The 20,133-nt window shown below is 39.2% G+C and overlaps 1 protein-coding gene across 4 annotated transcripts in view; it reads right to left on the bottom strand.

Annotated features, from left to right (window-relative positions):
- The window catches only part of LOC121956550 (cytoplasmic phosphatidylinositol transfer protein 1), a 62,635-nt gene that overhangs the window by 41,784 nt on the left and 718 nt on the right, over positions 1-20,133 (bottom strand). Inside the window, exons 2-3 of one of the 4 annotated variants that reach the window (XM_088069241.1) lie at positions 18,452-18,557; positions 18,249-18,367 (exon numbers count right to left, since the gene is read on the bottom strand). Coding sequence is in view for 1 of the 4 variants with exons in the window: in XM_042504820.2 (XP_042360754.2) it covers positions 18,249-18,296 (48 nt within the window). In the remaining 3 variants the exon portion in view is untranslated. Of the gene's footprint in view, positions 1-18,248; positions 18,885-20,133 lie in introns of those variants that run through there. The other 3 variants (XM_088069240.1, XM_088069239.1, XM_042504820.2) reach the window with 3 other exon arrangements.

The following is a 20,133-nucleotide window of genomic DNA, read 5'->3' as shown; positions in this document are numbered from 1 at the left end:
TGCTGTGGACCATATTTGACTGAATGAAATGCCAACATATGGAAAGGCTCAAAATGTGATAGCTGATTAATAGTAATGACAGAAAAAGGTGCTCACTGAGGCTCATGGACACTGAACCGCTTCCTTCACAGCAGGAGGCTGGTGCAGGAGGCACCGAGGGGGAGGACTACACAGTATGGGGGCAGCTCAGAGATGTGAACTAAAGCAAGAGCTAGGGCTATAAACACCAAAAGAAAATCTTGGTAAACTAAAATCCTACCTATTTTTCAACCAACTGATTCATCAATGAGGAAAAAATCTATATGATATATATTATATATGCTAATCTAGTTATCTCTAGATTAGCATAATTGGCAACAGTGCACGAAGCATACTCTACCTGGTAGCATGGTGTGTCTACCAAAGCATTTTTTTCCTGTCACAGAGTTCGGCATTAACACTTGCCCAGGGCAAATTACCTCTGTTTTCAGGCAAGAGTCTGTCTCACTACCAAGCCTTGAACAGGACTGATGAGATAAATCTTGAGATATACATATTGAGCACTAAAGCGTCTTTGAGTTCCTTTTAAAAGCGCTCTATAAAAATAAAATGTATTATAGAATAGTATACTATTTATATATACTATACTATTTTTAGCCCAGAAGCGCTCCAACAAGGACTCCAGTGTGAACGTATCCCGTATCTGTAATCCAGCCTTGAATTGCAGTGTCTTATTGGAGACTTTGTAAAATAAACCCAACATTATTTATTTATCCATGTTACATTTTCCGATTAAAAATTAGAGTTAAAAAACATTTGACTCTGGATAAACTCAGGATGGTCAAACAATTGCAAGTGAATCTTCATCGGTAGCACTTACTATTGAAACAAGCAGACATTGGTGCTCTGATGGGAGGCTGGTGATGAACTATTAAGACACACTAAGCCTTTCTTGTCTGGATCTGCATTCAGTGGCTGCTAGTTATAAACTTAGTGTGTGTATGCTCAAGGTCATGTGCATGCTTGTGTGTTCATGCAGTTAAGCTGAGATACAATGATTGTTTTCCATCCTTTGGAGTCTGTACTAGTGTACTTTTTCCAATTTTGAAAATTAGTCTCTCATAAAGATAAAATGTGATATACTTTTTGATCGTGAAAGTGACTTTTCAGTCCATGGATCATAAAACTGCCATTTCAAGGATGATGTCAAGACCGTCATTGTGATGTTTTTCCCACATCAGCACCCAAGCAGATTAATGAATGTCACCACAAAGTCACAGCCTCGACAGACAGACAGCACACAGCTAATATAGCACAGTGTCATGACTTCAGTGCTTCTTCCAATCTAGCTGCTGACAAACGGCGGCGTGGCAAGCAAGTCACCCAAAGTTTTGTTTGATTGGATGACCACCTCTGAATTTAGGGTGTGTCATCAAACATTTGACAGGAAGAGAAGATTCTAATGTAAAAATACTGTGATACTGATTTTTTGACATACCATATAACAAGAGATAAATGAACAATTAACAAGTGACACAGGATTAAAACTGGTGAGTGTATTTTTCATTTAACTGGGTCTTGAAGAAGACAGGATAACTGGAAAGTATACGCTAGCGTTAATGACAGAAACATGGGAGACATGGACACAAATATGTAAGGTAGTAAGGCTTACGTCACGACAGCTGCAGAGAGGTTTTACAACACCCTCCTAAACACATACACACACAAACATAAACACACACACACACACACACACATTCACTTACTCACATGATCTTTTCAGGCAGTCAGCCAATGATAGGCCTATTTTACTATGAGAGCATGACCATGACCCCTGTGCCCATAATAGCAAACATAAACTGTGCATGTACATGTGTGTATGTGTGTGTGTGTGTGCGTGCGTGCGTGCGTGTGTGTGTGTGTCTGTGTGTGTGTGAACACGCACGTGCTTGCATGTGTGTGTTTAAATACAAAGCAGTTGTGTGTGGATGCATGTGAAGTACACATTAAACCTAACCATAAGCACAGAATGATTTTGGACACGAGGTCACCATATATTATGTTTGTTTACAGCGAAGCATGAACTCTGAGGTAAAGGTCATTTTGTGAAGAGCAAAGAAAACAAGAAAAATAGAGCTGAGCACAGCTCTTGGAGATTTCCCATTGCTGCAATTATATAGCGGTTTGGTAGACTGAGAATAACTCCAGATCACTGGGGTCTGCTGACAAAAGCAACAGACGCCAGAGAGAGCGAGAGAAGAGGATCCATGCTGTTGGCCACCTGCACCCATGGCACTAACTAGCTGCCCAGGAGCGTTGAGCCAGAAAAAACAGGCAGAAACAAATACACAACAAAACTGTGACAAATACTGTGAAAGAAAGTTTTTGTAAAAATACAAAAGCAAGGACACAGAATGTGAAGTTTCACAAGATGAGAGGGTTATTATTCCTTTTGGATGGGTGGTTTAAAAACTTTGTTATGTGAAAGCTTGTTCAAATAAGTCTCAAACTCTTACTCTTTGTGCACATGCTTCCAAAGTCAAAGATGTTTGTGATTTCACTTGGAAGAAAAAACAAGCCCAGGGCCACTTGACGGAAAAGTTATCCTCTTCCTTGTGTGTTTCATAAAGATATTTCACAGTGATTTTGTATCAGTCAATGGAGAGGTCTGATTTTTGGAATGGATTTCTGATGGTGCATGTACCTTTCTAATTTCTATTAAAATACAGAAAAGGCATGAAACAGACACACACAGCAGTACTTACATAATAAAGGTAGACACACAAATACTCTCGTACTCAGACCATCTGGTGTGTTAGATGATGTTCCAATGCGATATGGAAGCGCTGATCTCTCTATCTACATAGTCACTGCCCCACTTTCAACAGCTGTTCACTTGATTTTCAGGTCTTTCAAAACAGAAAAATATCATTAAAGGTGCGTTAATTAAAATAACTTAATGTGAGATGGCAATTAATATTATTCATTGCGTGCCCTTTAGGAAACTCTCTTCCTCAAACGGCTGTGTGGGTCAATTGGGTTCAAATGCACACACACTCAGACCTTGACAGATGTATGCTAACTGCACACATACAGAAGGCCACTTCATCATCAAACAGTTCTCTAATCAGTTGTGAGCTGCTGATGTTCCTATAGCAACCAGGGACACTAGTACCTGTCAATTTAGTATGTACACTGTGTATCTGTGTATCCATGCATACACCCACATACCGTAGAAGGCAGGGTTTTTCCTGCCGTTATATGTCTTAGGTGCATTGCCTCAGTGTTTTGGCACCGTGCCTCCGCATGAATGTAAAAACAATGTAAGGAGCATCTGGATGAGCCGATGCACGGGATGTCCATCGTCCTGTCTTCTGCCAACAGGACAACATGTTGGACAGGCAGGAGGATGCTGCTCGCTGCAGGAGTGGGAGTTCAGTTGTGGTGGCATTTTATGATTACACTGACAGTCTCGCTCTGAAACTTTCTCCGGATTAAAACTTAAATCTAGTATACTAGTAAACTAAAACAAGCATACTGCATCTGTTCTGCAGGCTTCCTGCTTTGCTAATAACAGGGCTATTTTACTGTGAAGCAGCTCTTTAACATGCTTTCGCTTTGACACAGCTACTATAGAGCCAATTGCAAAAAGGTTAATGGCACATGCAGAGACAGCTATATGTTTCACATGTAAGTGTAATTGTGTCTTGGTGATGACCGGGTTTGGAAATGACTAGGTTTATGCCAGTGGAGTATGGAGTGAATGTCTCCTAATTACCCTTTTAAATCGAACCCTTTCAAAGGGATCAAACATTAATTATGCGGCTCATTGACTGAATCGGTCGAATCTCTTGCCTCGAGTTGCTAAAGGAAACGCTTTTATTGATGGCACATGCATCTGTTCTCTACCCCCAACAGAAAAAGCCTGCCATAGGCTGCATGATATGCAAAAAACAACTCCAAAAAACCACCCAGTCATATTAGAATTATTTTTGACAGATACTGTGATTGCAGTATAGGGGGAATTATATGGGAATGGTAATTTTTTGTATTTCATTTTGACTGAAAGAAAAGATTATGAAAAATGATGGTGTGGTTTTTGCTTGGGTCCGCCCCAAACAAGTATATTTCCTCATGTCTGGAATATGATTTGTATGTCAGGCATCTCTGTAAGATTATAATACTTCATTTATGATATTATGTTGTGACACATTTTACCTTTATTTGAAAATTTCTGCCATATTGCAACTTGTTCATATTTCAACTAATTGTGTAACATTGCTACAGTATTTTTTACCTGCATCTGTATGAACTCAAGTCTACACGATTTTTTTTCTTTGTAAACTTAGAAACTTCTGGAGCTGGAATTATGCCTCTTTGGGTAAACAAATGTAGAGGTTCAGACATGTTTGTGTGTGTGTTTCACGTTTCTTATAAGTTTAGCAAACTACAATGTAGACAAAACAAGGAAATTCTAGTTCAAGACATGTAAAATTGACTTTTTTTTCCTCGTTTTAACACAAGATTAAAGGCTAAATTCAAGATTGAATTACGTGTTAAGATGGACATTTACTAACAACTGAGCACGTTGGGGGAAATCAGCAAATGACTAATTCACGTCACTCCCCATTATCATATGATGAGTCTGATCACATCTACAATCCATCACCAATCAAAGTGCACAATGCGTCCCTGATACATTGTGATCACATTATAGTGTGGCATGTCCAGCTGCTCCCCTTCTCACACTGCATCTCTCCTACCACCTGTCCCATAACTCTACTGACACATTCACAATGTGTCAGCACAGCTTCTATTCTCAGTAGCCACTGTTTCTCCTTGTTTAGACAGGATGTTGACAGTAAGTAAGGTTTAGGACAGGAAGAGAGGAGGTAGGGTACAAGGAGAAATGGAGGGACAGGCGATTAAGAGTTTCCTGTTCCGATAAGGTGAATCATGATAGCTTCCCATTAAACTGGTGGCAGCCTGCTCTGTAGCACACACAAACACATGCATTTTTCACACCAGTGTTGAAGTCACCAAATATTCAAATCAAATCTGAATTTTAAACATTCACAAATAATTGGTATTTAAATCCAATTAAGTTTGACATGCACAAGTTCAATTCACCTGCGCTACAAGTCCATGTTAACAGCAGAAACTGTTATCCCCCCTTCTAATCTTTTGGTTAAATTAAGCTACCCAGCTCTGAATCCAGCAACATATTTACTGTGCAGATATGAGAGTGGAATCTATCTTCTCATCTAAGTCAGCAAGAGAGAAAATAAACATATTTCTCAGAATGTGGATTAATTCATGGGTCAGCTGTCAAGATTAGCAAACTGTGGTATTTATGACCTATAAATGTCAACATATGGGTCTTAGCATTGTCAAGCATTATTTATTTAAATATGGATTTAGATTTGGGTCAGTAAATCCTTCTTATCTGCTATGGTGTATTTACTGCGCTTGAAACAACAGGCGGATCAAAAAGTAATCTGTAAAGTAGTGTAACCAAAAGGTATACTTTTCTTCTAACATTTTTACCAGGGTCCAATAAGTCTTGGGCTTGTAATGTCCACAAAATGTCCCTGTTGGATCATACACACACATACACCTACAATAAAGATGTAAACAGACTCCCAAGATCCAGCAGCATTCACCTGGACTGCTAGCTGGCCAATGCAGCTCAAAAAGAAATTCCATTTGCCGTTTTTAAAGACTGTCCTCAGAGAAGAAGAACAGCATTAGTCAGTTAAGTAAGTTCCTCAGAGCGACATATGTTCAGGTTCATGTGACAGGGCCCTCCAGCATCCTTCAAAACTAGGATGGGCAAAGGAGGAAATAAAATGATGTTATTGTAGAGCTTAGGGGGTCCTCCTAAATAGGGAGGCTGCAGGGCAGATAGATTAGGTCAACATGATATTGGACTTAAACACGGAGGCTGGCTGTTCAGTACCGAAAGTTAATGTTGGGTTATCTTTAAGCATGACCACGATCATTCCTAAAACCTTAGCCAATTGTTATTTATTGTACTCGTGTTGAAGAAGGTCCCCTAAGCTTAGAAAATCATAACAACTTACGCTGTGTCCAGAAATAATGAACTACATGTGAATTCAGACACTTATCATCTATTGTCATGGCAACAAGTGGCACCGACGTTAGCCTATATAAGCTTAATATACAATATTCTATTACCTTCCAAATAAGATTGACAAACAATCCTTAAAGAGCCAGCTAACGCAAATTTTGCTAGCCATCTGACATCCACTTTCCTACAAAATGATTCCTCTGTGATTTGCATTAACATTAATGAATTTGGTGTTTCGAGGAATGACCATAGGTGTGCCCCTGCTCATTTAAGTGGACTGCAGTTTGGCCTTTTTAGAGCGACATATTGTGTGACAAATGGTAAGCAACATCCATCGCTGACAACTGTCTACTTGTTGGTTGCTAGCTGAAAGAAATTCTCACTGTATTATGATATAGTTTAACTATTTTAGTCTGCAAACATATTAAAGTGAATGATGCCCTCAAATGTCTTCCACAAATTTGACAATTGGGACATTATGGGAAACAACCGTCTGACCATGCACTAATGCCCTAAAATATCAACAGTGATTAATGCTGAACATAGCTATAATCAGTTGTTTAATTTTAAGGCCTTTACTGGTGGTTTTACTGCATTTTTCATGAAATTGGGTAATTAAAGATAGTAGTAATGTGTCAGTATTAGGTTTGTAATGTGTATTATTAGCAGGACTTGACATTGTTGTTTATACAGGAAATATTAATGAAAACAATTGTCCTGAAGTTGTTCAGGTACAAGCAAAGCAAGTAGAGCAGATCAAAGTTAAAACCTCACAGTGCCTCTATTTTGAGCCTCATTCTGCTGGTGCACATTCCACTAGGTACTGCAAAATAAATAATAAATATCTACGAGGCTGCTTTTTCCTGGAATTAAAGCAGCGTACTCAGGTTCTTAGGAAGTGTCAGTACAATATTTGTGTTTGTCTGCAGTGTGAATGTGAGTGCAAGGGACCATTAAAAATGTGTCACTGCTTTCTCTAACCCCATAGGACCTCTGTTTGAAGCTCACTGCTGCAATGTGAGTTTTAAACACACGGCCAGAGGCAGCAGCAATAGGGCAGATGCCAAGCAATAGCATGACACAAGCTGAAGCAGAGTTACATGTGTGATTACAGATTTAAGTCCGTTTCCAAGTGGATGTATCACAGATTGATGTGTGCATTTTGTGTTCTGCTGTTTCTGCAGTGCACGCATGAGTTTCTAAGGCACTGTTCACAAATATTATCACAAAACATACACAATATCACAAAACATCTCTGTCCTGTCTCTTAAATTCTACTGATGTGTTCTTTTTTGATATAACAATAAATGAAAGTGTCAAGTGATTGTTGCTGCAAACCAATTTCCCCACAGGAACAAATAAAATATCTATCTATCTATCTATCTATCTATCTATCTATCTATCTATCTATCTATCTATCTATCTATCTATCTATCTCTCTTTTCCAAGCTTTCTGGTCACACTGCAGCTTATCTGCTTTCTATCAACCATACATCAGTTGATACATTTTTAATTACTTTTTTCGACTGGTTTACCTTATTGGCAATACTCCTGTCCCTTATTAAACATGACATGATGATTTCTACAGTCCTCTTTTGGTTGGGCTATGTGACAGTAAAAATGTGTTTTCTCTAGATTAGGCAGTTGCATTTCTACTGTGGGAGCTATTTGAGGCAGGCTACACATTTATTTATTTGTGGTGGCCCTCCATGATTAAAACATCTGCCACCACATGTTGATTTCCTGTTTTTGAGCTGGACTGTCATTAGGAACAATGCGAGAATATACTGTGTATACTGTTAAACTATTCACTGCACCACATTCTTGGAGCGTACTCTGGGCACAGACAGAGCAGCAGAACACCAGACATAGTTGAAGTAAAACTTTACTGTTGATTGCACTAGGTCTAAAAGTTTGCATTCCTCCTCCTCTGCAGCAGCTGCCCACCTTGCGACTCACACTACACAAACCGCTGCTTGAGGAAAAAGAAACCTCGTGAAGAGTCCTGCCTGCGCTGCATTTACAGAGCCACAAAAACATCCATATTTAGAGAAGTGACACAGGTTGCTTCGTAATGTAGTTACTGAGAACAACTATATAATATAATTCATTAAATGAGATAATACATAGTTTGAAAAGTTGAAATCTAACATTCTTAGTTATCATAAGTGCGTATAGGAGTCTATATCTCACTATATTGTAGTATACTCTTGTCCTCTTATAAAAATAAGTGGTTAGATGAATGGATCTGCATTATCTTGTGTCATCATCCCCTTTTTCTCTGCCTGGTTTCCCTCTCTAAATTATCAGCAGCTATAGTTTTACATATTAAAAAGAAAAAAAGACTAATACTGGTACAAATATTCCTCATTTAATGCTGGATAATTTGTGAAATTTCAAGTTTCCTTCCAGTGCAATATCCTCTCTGGGTTTTTGTCTCTGTTTCTGCTCTGTGTTTGTGCTTGAGGCTGCTTGATTGTCTGTCTGAACCCTTTCATTGACTTGCTATGTCATTTGTGAGCTGGCTACATCTCTTTTCTTATTTTTGGCTCTGGCATATTGCCCAATTAATCACCAAGTTTGACTGTTATTCTTCCCAGCTCACCTCTATCTTTGTGTCTGCAGTTTATCGACCGCGTGCCTTTAAATTAATGAATGCACTATGTTTACTGTGTTCCAGTCAATATTAAAGGGAAGCATCATTTCTTACTAGGCTACATCACGTTTAATTGCTTTGCTTGTGGCACGGTTGCACAGGCATGGACTCTCTCTCATCCCTAACCTGTCTACCAGTCACCCCAGTCACCTGACCAACTGTTCCTGTACAACTGCTCTTAATTTAGTCCTCAACTCTCAAATATAAATAGGACATTTTTGACCCTAGATGTTTAACAGATCATTAATGCTACTATGTAGCCATTGAAGTCTGGCCCTTTATGCAAGCTCGTCTTTTTCAATGTGTAACCTTCACACATCTTCTCACCGAGTTGCCTCAAAAACTTTGCCTGCCTCATCTACATGTGAAACTGAGTCTTTCGGGACCCTTGATGGTCCATGCCCTTTTTTTCCATGTGGTTATTTCAAACATGTCTACTGTTGACTGCATTTGATACAGTCACTAAACTCTGTTAAATTGTTTTTTGTTTTTTTTGGTTTTTTTTTTAAAGAAGATAACTAGTAGGGTTCCTTTGATAACGGGCACCTGCATGGAGGCGGGTGAGTCTGGGGAGCTTTCTGTGTGGTACCTTGCCATATATCCAGTAGCTCCATGCAGGAAGGAGAAAGAAGCAATGTTGGTTGTAATGGTGGTAGTGCATGAGTGTCTCCACCCTCCCTAGGCCAACAGCAGAAAAGACAGCAGCCGTTTTTTAAGTTCACATGAGGTGGCATTTCAGGCGATTCGAAAAAAGCCATATTTCGCAAAACTGCAATAGAAACACTTTTTTTTTTGCTTTTGTCACATGATGCTCTGGCTGCACTTGTCCGTAGGAACTGGCTCCCTCAGGCATGATGCAGCAGGCGCTACAAGAGGTGTTATTGCATTGCATAACTCTTCAAAAGCTGAGCGGATCATGTGGTAGTTTTGAATCCACAATTCCTCTGTGAAATTGTGAACTATAACCTCCCAGAAATCCTTCATGCATGGCCGCTCTCACATATAAGGGGCTTGCCTTTCCACTATCACTCACATGACACGCCTTTGTTGCCTTCAAATGGAATTAATGACGGCTAGTGTGATGGCTGACATAGAAACAAACATGCTGTTTTGAACATCTATCGTTATGCTCCTGTTATCATGAGGAGAAGTCGCACAACGTGACTCAATGGAAACACTGTCATCTCACAATTGTGTTTTCTCGATATTTTGCAAATATTGCTTTATCTTAAATCTGTAATGGAAACCCGCCTAGTGACAAGGACCACAATTTAAAAGAGACAGAAGAATAACGTTCAAGAGTTTCACATCCAAACTCACGGCACACATCAGAACTACATATTTTGCTTTTTAGACAACTGGATCACCACACTGTCATCTTTAGGTAACATACTCTTTGGGAGCATCCATCTAGTAGACAAAAAAGGCCCTATACTTGCTGCTGGTGAAGGCCGAAAGAGTGCTACAGCTTTTCTCTTACACAATCCATTTATAGAGCAAGTCAAAAAAACTGTTATTACATTTTGTAGTGCTCTCTTAAAAACCTTGGAAACTGAAAAGTAAAAAGTCAGACCAAAAACACAAACACATTATGCACAGACATCAAGAACAAGTGTATTTCAGCTCGATTTCTCTGCTGTTTAATATCTTTGTGATGAGCAATTGCTTCAATAATCCAGTGCACCAAAATCTGAGTCCCCATCCAGTAACCCAACATTATAAAACATGCAGACACAAACACAGTGCCCATTAAAGTTACCACTCAGGAGACTGTCTATGACATATTAGGATGACTGCCTGCAATGCCCATTGTTGCCAAAAGTATTAGCCCTGTCGAACACTTATGAGCGTAATGCCAATGTTGCAGCATCCCAAAATAATGCATTAAAGGGAAAACAGCAACAGCCAGACTCTGAGAGAAAGGTTCTCAGCTGGAGAGGTGCAGGAAATTAGCTTTAATAGAGAAGCCATAATCTGAAACAAGGTTTGTGAGCACAACCTCAAAACTACCACCGGGGTTTCAATTACCTGCACAGCAGGGACTCATTCAGTGCTGTCCTATGAGCCAGCAGGTTGGCAGCTGGATAACCATAGAAGTCAGACAAATTGAAGCAATTTAAGTAATAGTATGTGGATAAATAACCAAACTGAGTATTCACTATCAGTAACAACCAATATGGAAATGTAACAAAGATAGAATAAATTGTTAAAAATAGTATCGAAACAGCACACAGTGAACAGACCATGAAACACAGCCCCAACGGAAAAATAACATCATTCAGCAAATAAGTAGCAGAGAACCGATCCATTGTTTGTTTAACCCTGTAAAACCTGCCCATAATCATTTGATTTATTTCAAAAAACGTAGAAAGAAAGCAACAAGCAACTTCACAAGACACGGGCTGAAAAGTTACAAAAAATTATCACTTCTCTCTCTCTTCTCTCTCTCTCTCCCCATAGATATATATATATATATTTATATATATATATATATATTCAAATTCAAATTCAAATAAAAAAATATATATATATATATATATATATATATATATATATATATATATATATATATATATTAATTTGAGGGACATTTCCACAAGTATACCAATAATCAGTTTGTCCTTCAGCCTCAGTGGACATTTGTGCCAGATTAAAGTAAAGTCCATCAAGGCCTTCTTAAGATTTCATGTTCACGAGTATTAAACAGACACAAGGTCACAGTGACCTTGACCTTTTGACCACCTAAATCTACTCAGCTCATTGCTGAGTCTAAGTGGATGTATGTGCAAAAATTGAAGATATTTCCCCACGGTGCTTTTGTGATATTGCGTTCACAAGAATGGGACGCACGTGCAGACAACCCAAAAAAATAATGCCTTCTACCACAGCTGACGCCAGTGCAGGGGCACAAAAATGATCATGGAGCTTGATACAGTTGAGTAAAAGTATTAAATGAACTTTGATGTGTCTTGAATGATGGGTCTGTTGATCTGACAGATTTTCTGTAATGGTAAAGGTTTTTAATGAAGATCGATAGCCAATCTGATAAAGAGCTTAAACACTACCACTGACTGAAATTGTAATCAAGCTCCATTTCAATGACTTGGGGGCTTAATATACTGCCTTTATTAAACAATGATGGCAAGCAGACACTACCTGTCTTTTAACAGCAAACATGACATCCAAAGCTCATTACTCAGGAGCTGATCAACCATGCTTTTAACAGAGCAAAGATGACGTTCGTGTTCCCTCAACTCATTCTCCAAAGCTCATTACTCAGGAGCTGAACAAGCAAACAGCGAGAGTAATTCAACTTGCTGCTCAGGTGCAGAAAAGACACTCTCTGTTCTTTAACCAGTAAATGGTTAATTAATTGCACAGAAAACTGCATGGTAATTGATGAGGTGGTGAGAGCCCTGCTCAGTGTAGTCTGAAAGTGGATGTCAGAATGATTCTTAGCTGTATGTGAGATTTGTTTAAGTAGGTACTGAAGATATCATAAGACTGGTGTAATAATGTATCTCTTTGGGGAAACTGGTTATATGTCGTAGCTTTGAGACATATTAGAAAAAGATATACAAAATAAAAATAATCAAATAGAAGCAAGTAAAATAGAGAACATGTAAACTCTGGACAATGCTGTTACAGAGTTACAGCATTAAAAATGGCTCTAAGAGGAGCAGTATACCAGGCTTTTTTCAAATAAGACTTAAAGGAATCTTGGTAAATACAGTGGTTCATTTTCTTGCTGAGACTCAGATGACAATATCTATACCATTCTAATGTATTTAGGGTAAATATATAGCCAGAGGTGCAAAGAATATTTTTGAGTGGTTATTAATGTCGGTCTACAGGTTGTTTTTGCTGCTCTTCAGTTTACTGCACTGCACACCACCTGCGTCTTGTTGGGGCTAACAAGCGGCACCACTCTGTTCTGACCTAACAGCATTGCTGTGGAAACACTGTGTCCACCCTCTGGTTTCTCGCCAGGTCACCCCAGTGGGTAAGCGAGTCAATTTTGCACAGCAAACCTCCTTTAGCATGGCTACCTGTGTTATCACTGTTAGCTCTGTTAGCACTACCTTCATTTTGCTTTTTTTTTCTCAAACTTAACAGATTAGTTACCGGTTACTTGTTTTCCAGCTATTGAAAGCAAGATTAACTGAAACTGACATCCCTTAAATCTTGTTTGTTTAATCAGTACAAAACAACAACATGGAAGAGGGGAGCAAGGCAGACAATGGAGACTTCAGGAAGTTGCTGCTCCCAAAATAGGATGTTTACTAGCAAGCTATATAAAGAGACAGCTAGCTTCTCCCCCAGTTTCATGTCTTTATGCTAAGCTAATCTAAGTGCTGGCACAGGAACACTTGTCATGGTGTTGAGAGGCCACATCTAAAAACATTATCTGTATCCTCTGTGCATACAGGTGCTTCAGAGAATCATTGACCAGCAAAACAATTTAAGAGGCCAAAAAAAAAATCATGCTGACTTAGGTGGACAGTTACCAAAAGCAATCAATCACCTTCTCAACCCTCATTCTCTCTCTCTTGCTCATCCTTCTGGCAGTTCATCTCAGTGAGCATGCTTTTCTCCATCTGGTGTGCGTGAGCCAGGTCACTGTCTGGCTAAGGTACGCGCTCCTCGGGGAGCAATGAAGGAACAGGCTTCTTGTTCGTCATAGAGCACAGAGTTCCCACTCTGGGGACATAAACAAGATCTTGGGTCTGGGCCTAGACATGCTGTGGGGCATCTCAGTATGCAGGGACACAAACAAACATATGGAAACCCATACCCGAGACTGACCTTACACTGACTGGCTGATGTCACTTTAATCAAAACAAGTGTCTGTCTTTCATGCTGCAAGAGAACATAGTAGGCATGGTGTAGTATTACCAGCATGGACACTGAAATTTAATGCAAGAATACCAACATCATTAAGAGAGAAGACGTTGTTTATCTGTTTAGTCATTGCTTGCTTAAAGGTGAAGTGTAAAAATTAGGGGATTTGGTGGTGTCTAGCGATGGATTGCAGGTTGCAACCAGCTAAAACTTCTCCCAGCTAGAATTCCTATGTTTATCGGGAGCTGAATTAACCACAAAGGTCTCTTCCTCTTCAAAACAAACAAAACAGGCGATTAAAACGGGTGTAAACGCCGAATACAGCGACTTCTCATTACAAATGAGTGAATCTCCAACACGATTTGGCATCTCTGGGACGGGCTTCAAGTCCACAACATGCTCACCTCTTTTCTCTTATAAAATGTGCTCACCTCTTTCTGATCCAAACGTTCAGGAGGTTTTTTTTACCGTGAGCCAAACTATTCAGAGAGGTCTCTTCCTTTCCAAAACAAACAGACCTGTTGATTTTTAACCCATCAAAAATCGAATGAAGCATTTTCCTTTAAAAATCCACATATTTCCAATGCACTGTGGCATGTCACTGCAGGCTGCTGGTCGAACAAATGCTAATTTGAAGTCACCTTTTTTCTCCAATAACTTGAGATTCAGATGTTCAGGAGGTTTTCACTGAAAGCCTAAATTATCAACAAAGGTCTCTTCTTCTTCAGAACAAATGGATCTGGTGATTTTAACCACTATGAACATATGTTTAGACATTTGTTTCTTCTTGTGGTTACAACATGACTGAAATGATCACAAATGATTTGGGTTTGTGTACATCTTGTTTACGTTGTGACAGATCTGTCCTTTGGCCTCTCTCATCCTTAAAAAGACTGCAGAAAAAATGCATTTAACACCTTGTCCTCAGTCATTACAGTCAAATAAATGGTCTGCTATGCAATGCTGTGCACAAAGCAATAAGCATTTAGACTTCACACACACACACACACACTCACACACACACACACACACACACACACACACACAGCTTAAAAAGCCCCAATCACAGGAGAGACTACAACACCAATGACCTAAACTAATTCCGTTTTAACAAATAACATTCATATTTAGTATGAATGTAGCACTACAGAGTTATCTGAATTGCACTGTGAAAAGATCATGACGGCGTCTCGAATTCCTTTTCTCAGCAGTGCTTCAACTTAATCACCCCTGGAACAAGCCTGTTGAGGATTATTGTTGATAAAATTCTTGAGCTCTCTAGTCATGTCCTTGTGAAACAAAGCTGTCCACTTCCCTAACGTACTTATATTTATCTGAAGAGCAGCCTGTTTCCCTCGCTGCGATGTCAATCGAGGAGATTCTGATTCGTGACTCTTATGATGTGTTGAGTGGGCAACGCATACAATACAACCAGGCAGGGATGAGCAAGAACCGAAAATAACGTCACCGAATTTCAGGTGAAACGGCCCCTCTGCTATGTTGCTCCGCTTGTGCTGTTTGTTTTCTCACTCCCGGGCAGACCTCCTCACCACGCTTTTGCTTCGAGTCTTTTGTTTCTCTTCTCTCTTTTTTACAGCACATTTCCACTCATCCACTCCTCTACAGATTTATCCTACCCATTTGAGCAACTTATTTGACCTATTTTGATTACTTTTAGTGAATATATCAATTATATATATGATTTTTTTGCCAATTCACCTGTCTGTCACCCTCTTTTTGTCCAGCCTAAGAGCCGGGTTGTCACACATTAAACTTCTGCAATAACAACATCCTTGGTGATAAGACAAATTACTATTTTTATATATTTTTATATATTTAATTATTTATTTCTATAAAATTGCAACAAAATAAGTGTTATAGTGATATATAACAGCGTAAATGTAATATTTTACCTTTTAATATTCAGTAAAAACTCAAAATAAACTGTCCCTCATTTACATAGTTTTTAAACAATAGTAACAGAGAGAGATTCAGATTTTTGAAATATATAGTACGACAAAATGAAATGGCATCAGTTTAGGATGCTCAGAGATGGTGTGTCATTGTCTGCTCATTACATGTTACAGTGTATGTAACTTCACTTAGATAAATAAGTTAACAAATGATGAGTGACATATGTCATGTGACATGTATGTCAAGTGACCACATACATTTTTAAAAATTCAAAGTTGAGTTTTCGTTTCACATGGGACACTAAACAATGGTCTCCTGGGTGAAAGTTCTGCATTTGTGACTCAGCCTCCCTCCCACCCACCCTCTGAGGACCTTATCAGGCATTATATCATGTCATTTCTATGGCTATGGCTGATCAAAACATTATTGAAATCGCAAAATGGCAAAGTGCTACAAAGATGCAAAAACCTACAAATCATATTCCAGACAATAGGGAACACGCTTGTTTACCATTCCTACTAAAACTGCAACACATATCGCAATATCTGTGAAATTAATTGCCATTTGACTTTCTTTGCATATTGTGCAGACCTACTTGCTACATATGGGTGTACATTGGAGTTAGTTGAAAGTCTGGTGCGTGTATTGTGCGTCAGTTTCAGACACTGATGAAGCTGCCTTATTTGACTCTCTGAGGACGAGAACAAGTTGGCGCTGCTGACTCAGTTTACTTCGAGCAGCAAAGCATTGAAAGTGTTGGAGCAGTCCGGGATGTTTATAAAACTTTGGGAGGCTGTAGCCTCAGACTCTCAGGCCTAATGGCAGACTGACATTGCTCCCCATTTTGGAGCTAACCCCTCTATCATGGAAGCATAAGCAATTTTACTTTCAGTCATGCTTGTTGTTGCTGTGCGTAATAGTATGCTGTCATTACATCAGCAAATCCTAATATTGCCATTAGCCCAATAAAAATCTATCTAAAACAACATGATATGGAACACCTCTATAACTGGGACACTGAAGCATTAAATTAATCATTACACATCATGAATCCAAGAGAAAATACGGTGCACATCTCACGTCTTTAAGATGAAGACGTGTTTTGTCTTGCTTCCAGTTTTCACAGGAACACATAGCAGTGCAATATTTAATTCACACCAGTCCAGATGACAGCCCCATTGCAAGACACTGACCACTTCTAAATTTCATTAGTTGCTGCTGCAATACCAATGATGACTTTATGATTTATGTGTCTTTGTGTGCGCAGGTATGTAGTTGCACGCTGCAAAAAATTAATAGATTACAAGTGTTCATTTGTCAAGCCAATGACAGATCAATACATTAGGTTGGACCCCATTATTATCATTAGAACAACAGATGTGATAGCCTTTAGCTGGCCACAGAGGACAACAGTGTCTTCCATCACCACTGGAGCAAAACAAAGAAGACGAGCCAATCAGCCTCAGGACACAATGTGATAAAGCAGCATCCTGGTAATTATAAACATGAAAACCACAGACGCTAAGCGAGCAGATCGAGCGAGATAAGGATCAATAGATTTCAGTAGAGGCTGTTCAAGACGGCTCTCTGATTAAAAGCACAGATGACTCGAATTTCATCCTCAACCACCCTAACACCACAACAATGGTGCTGTATCTTCACAAACAGCTCAACCGACTAAGATACAGTTAAATGGTAGTGACCACTATGGTAACACACTTAGTCACAAGTGCACTGACTCTCTGTAAGGCAGCTCATGGCATGTCCTCAACTTGGTTAAATGGTGTGTGAAACGTTTATGACGTGGTTAAACTCAAAGCTAGAACATCTGTTGTTAAGGTTTAGACTCTAGAGCAGAAAAAGAAGAAAAAGGAGCAAGACCAAGCAAAAAGCAAGTAAGCCAAGGGCTGAACACTCAAGAAATATATCCTATTTGCATCCTTAAACGTCAAAACACACAGCAGCATTACTTAATTGTTAAGCTGTTCCTGTGTCACTGTGACCTGAGGGCAACCTCAGCCAGCAAATGCTTCTCTCATTCATCCTTTCCTTCTCTCTTCCCTTCTCCAAACACAAACACTGTGTATGTCTCTGCAGATAAGACATTACAAGAAACGTGCATTAAATCTCCTTTCAGTCATTTACGTAGCTGTGAGACAGAGTGATACGCGTGCCTCAATTCCTGCAATTAAAATATTACAAACAACCAAAAATTCAGGACAGAAAATCATTAGTCCTCATAATGTGTGACCATGTTATAGTAAAAATGCAGTGATGTCTGGAGAAGTAACTGAATGACAGCTATGAATAGAGGTAGAAAGCAATTTGTGTCTACACATACTAGTTTTAAGCTCTCACAAAGCATGCAATCAGTCAAAAATACTCAGTAAAACAGATACACGATTTGTCCTTCACTAGCAATAATAATCACATGATTCCCTTAGCTGCTGCTGCTGCTGTACACAATCTCTCTTAAATTGTATGACTTCTCCTAAACACAAAGCATAAGGCTAAAAGAGAGACAACGGCAGCTCCACCCGGCGGTGACTGCTTGACCATACTACGCTTGCAGGAGCCCAATATGTCCTTTGGTGCAAAATGACAATCGCATCACTGAACTTTGCAATAATTGGGTCAGTGAATCTAACAAAGCGTGCTCACCTGCAACTCAGTGACTGTTTGCCACGCAATTGTAATGGAAAAGCGGACAACCAGAAGACAAAGCAGAAAGCAAAGCATCATGAAAACCAAGAAAACTTCACCTACCTCCTCCACTGTGAGAGGCATGCAGATGCGGTACTCCTTCATCAACATAGTCTTTGCACAATGGTGATGGCAACACAGAGGAAGGTGTAGGTTGTCGGGCTTCAGTCTTGGGGGCGATCCTGCAAGTCAATCATTTAATTGAAATCATTTGTTCAATGCAACGAGGCCATTGAGCTCTTTAAATTCACTTAACCCGTCCTCACTCCTGCATCAGCAGCACGTCCTGCAACGGCTCCGCTGCGCCTACGCGAGTCTCTCCACACCAGGTCCGAAGTACATGGGGTTCTTTTGAGGGCTAAAATAACCCTGCTGGAAAATCAGCAGTTGCCAGTTTTATTACTCACTCCACTGCATCAATTCTGTGTCTGGATAACGCCTGCAGTGTGAAAAGTGAACACTAAGCACACCAAACTCCAAAACAAATCGCTTTTAACAACAACCGCAGTTTCACGTGGCTTCTTGTAGCCGCTCTGAGGAGGAATTAAACCTGTGTTGGCTCCCTGGCTCTACAAGATTTAAACGCTCCTAGTTAACCGTGTTTACTTGAAAGCAGTTGACCACATGCACCAGTGTGTCTCCTGCTCCTTTGAGTTGTCCTGTCAGCTCAGTCCAGGGATGCGCAGCCGTGTGGAGCAGCTGCGTCAAGTAAGCACGACAGAGACAGCATGGTACAGGAAATACAGGGATTTCACTGTAAAAGCATCACTATTAAAAGCGATGCAACTACTGGTGTAATATATAACTACTGCAAGTAATAGAAAAGTGTATTATAGCTGGTTTTGATCTGGTATACAATATTGGCGTTTCAAACTTCAAACATTCAATAACATTTTATTTTTTTACATGACCGGAAGTTCTGTGTTGTTTTTTGCCCCCCGGACTGTCCTAGCAGGCAAAGAGCTTCGCAAATTAAAGATTTTTTTTGGACAAAAACGGGCTGACAACCTATGTGTTAAAACAGATAACAGGACTGATATTTAACCAGTCATATGGGATATTGCATTTGTGTCTCACAAAACCTGTGTTGAAGAAAGATGATGAAATGTGACAGCAGTATGCAGCGAGGTATAACCATGTTTTATAAAAAAAAATACTTCTGAATGTTTTCTGGTTATTTTTTATTTCTTTTTTGCATTCTAAATAAAAAGACCTATAAGAATCAAATCAGGTTTGATAGGAAACATATCACATTATCTTTAATAATACATCTTACACAGAGTGTCTAGAAGAAATCTAAAAAAAGAAAAAAGTAATTCCATGGTGCATACACGCACACAATTAAATGAAAAAGGAGAAAGCCTTCATTCTCATCAGGTCTTGTTTCTGATATAGACTGTAAACTTCCTCTGGCTGGCCATGGTTTGAAATTTAGCAAGGATTTTCTTTTTTATATTTTAAATGCTGTTTGAGTACCTGGCTATAAACTAAATATGCTTTTCTCTTTCATGCCCTTGATACATTTCAGTAAAACTTATATATAAATTGTAACTAATGGCTTTGATGTTGGTGTTTTAAAATGCTTTATAGATCGGTTATAAGTCGTCAAAAGGAAAAACTTTTGGGTAGCCATGTTGTGAAAACTGTCATTAATTGCTGAGTCATTAATAGTCATTATTCAGGTCATTAATGAAATGTCTTAAGTATATTTGCCTATTTAAATGTTATCAGAAAGTTACTGTCATTTTAAGTCACTACAAAAGAGTGATAAACCTCAAGCCTGCAGAATGTCAGTAAGTCATTTCTGAAGGGTCATGAGTTTCTTGATAACTAATAAGGCAACAGCAAACGATAAAAGTCAACTATAATTATAACTGTTACAACTCTTAAAACATTTTTATTACAATATTAAATGTTATGCAGCTCTTTTCCTCCTCTTCTTCTATTC

The sequence above is a fragment of the Plectropomus leopardus genome, chromosome 18 (assembly GCF_026936395.1).
Source record: "Plectropomus leopardus strain MGB_pleo_1.0 chromosome 18, ASM2693639v1, whole genome shotgun sequence".
NCBI lineage: Eukaryota > Metazoa > Chordata > Actinopteri > Perciformes > Serranidae > Plectropomus > Plectropomus leopardus.
Note: the sequence above shows the minus strand (reverse complement) of the source record. Positions and strands in the feature narration are given on the sequence as shown.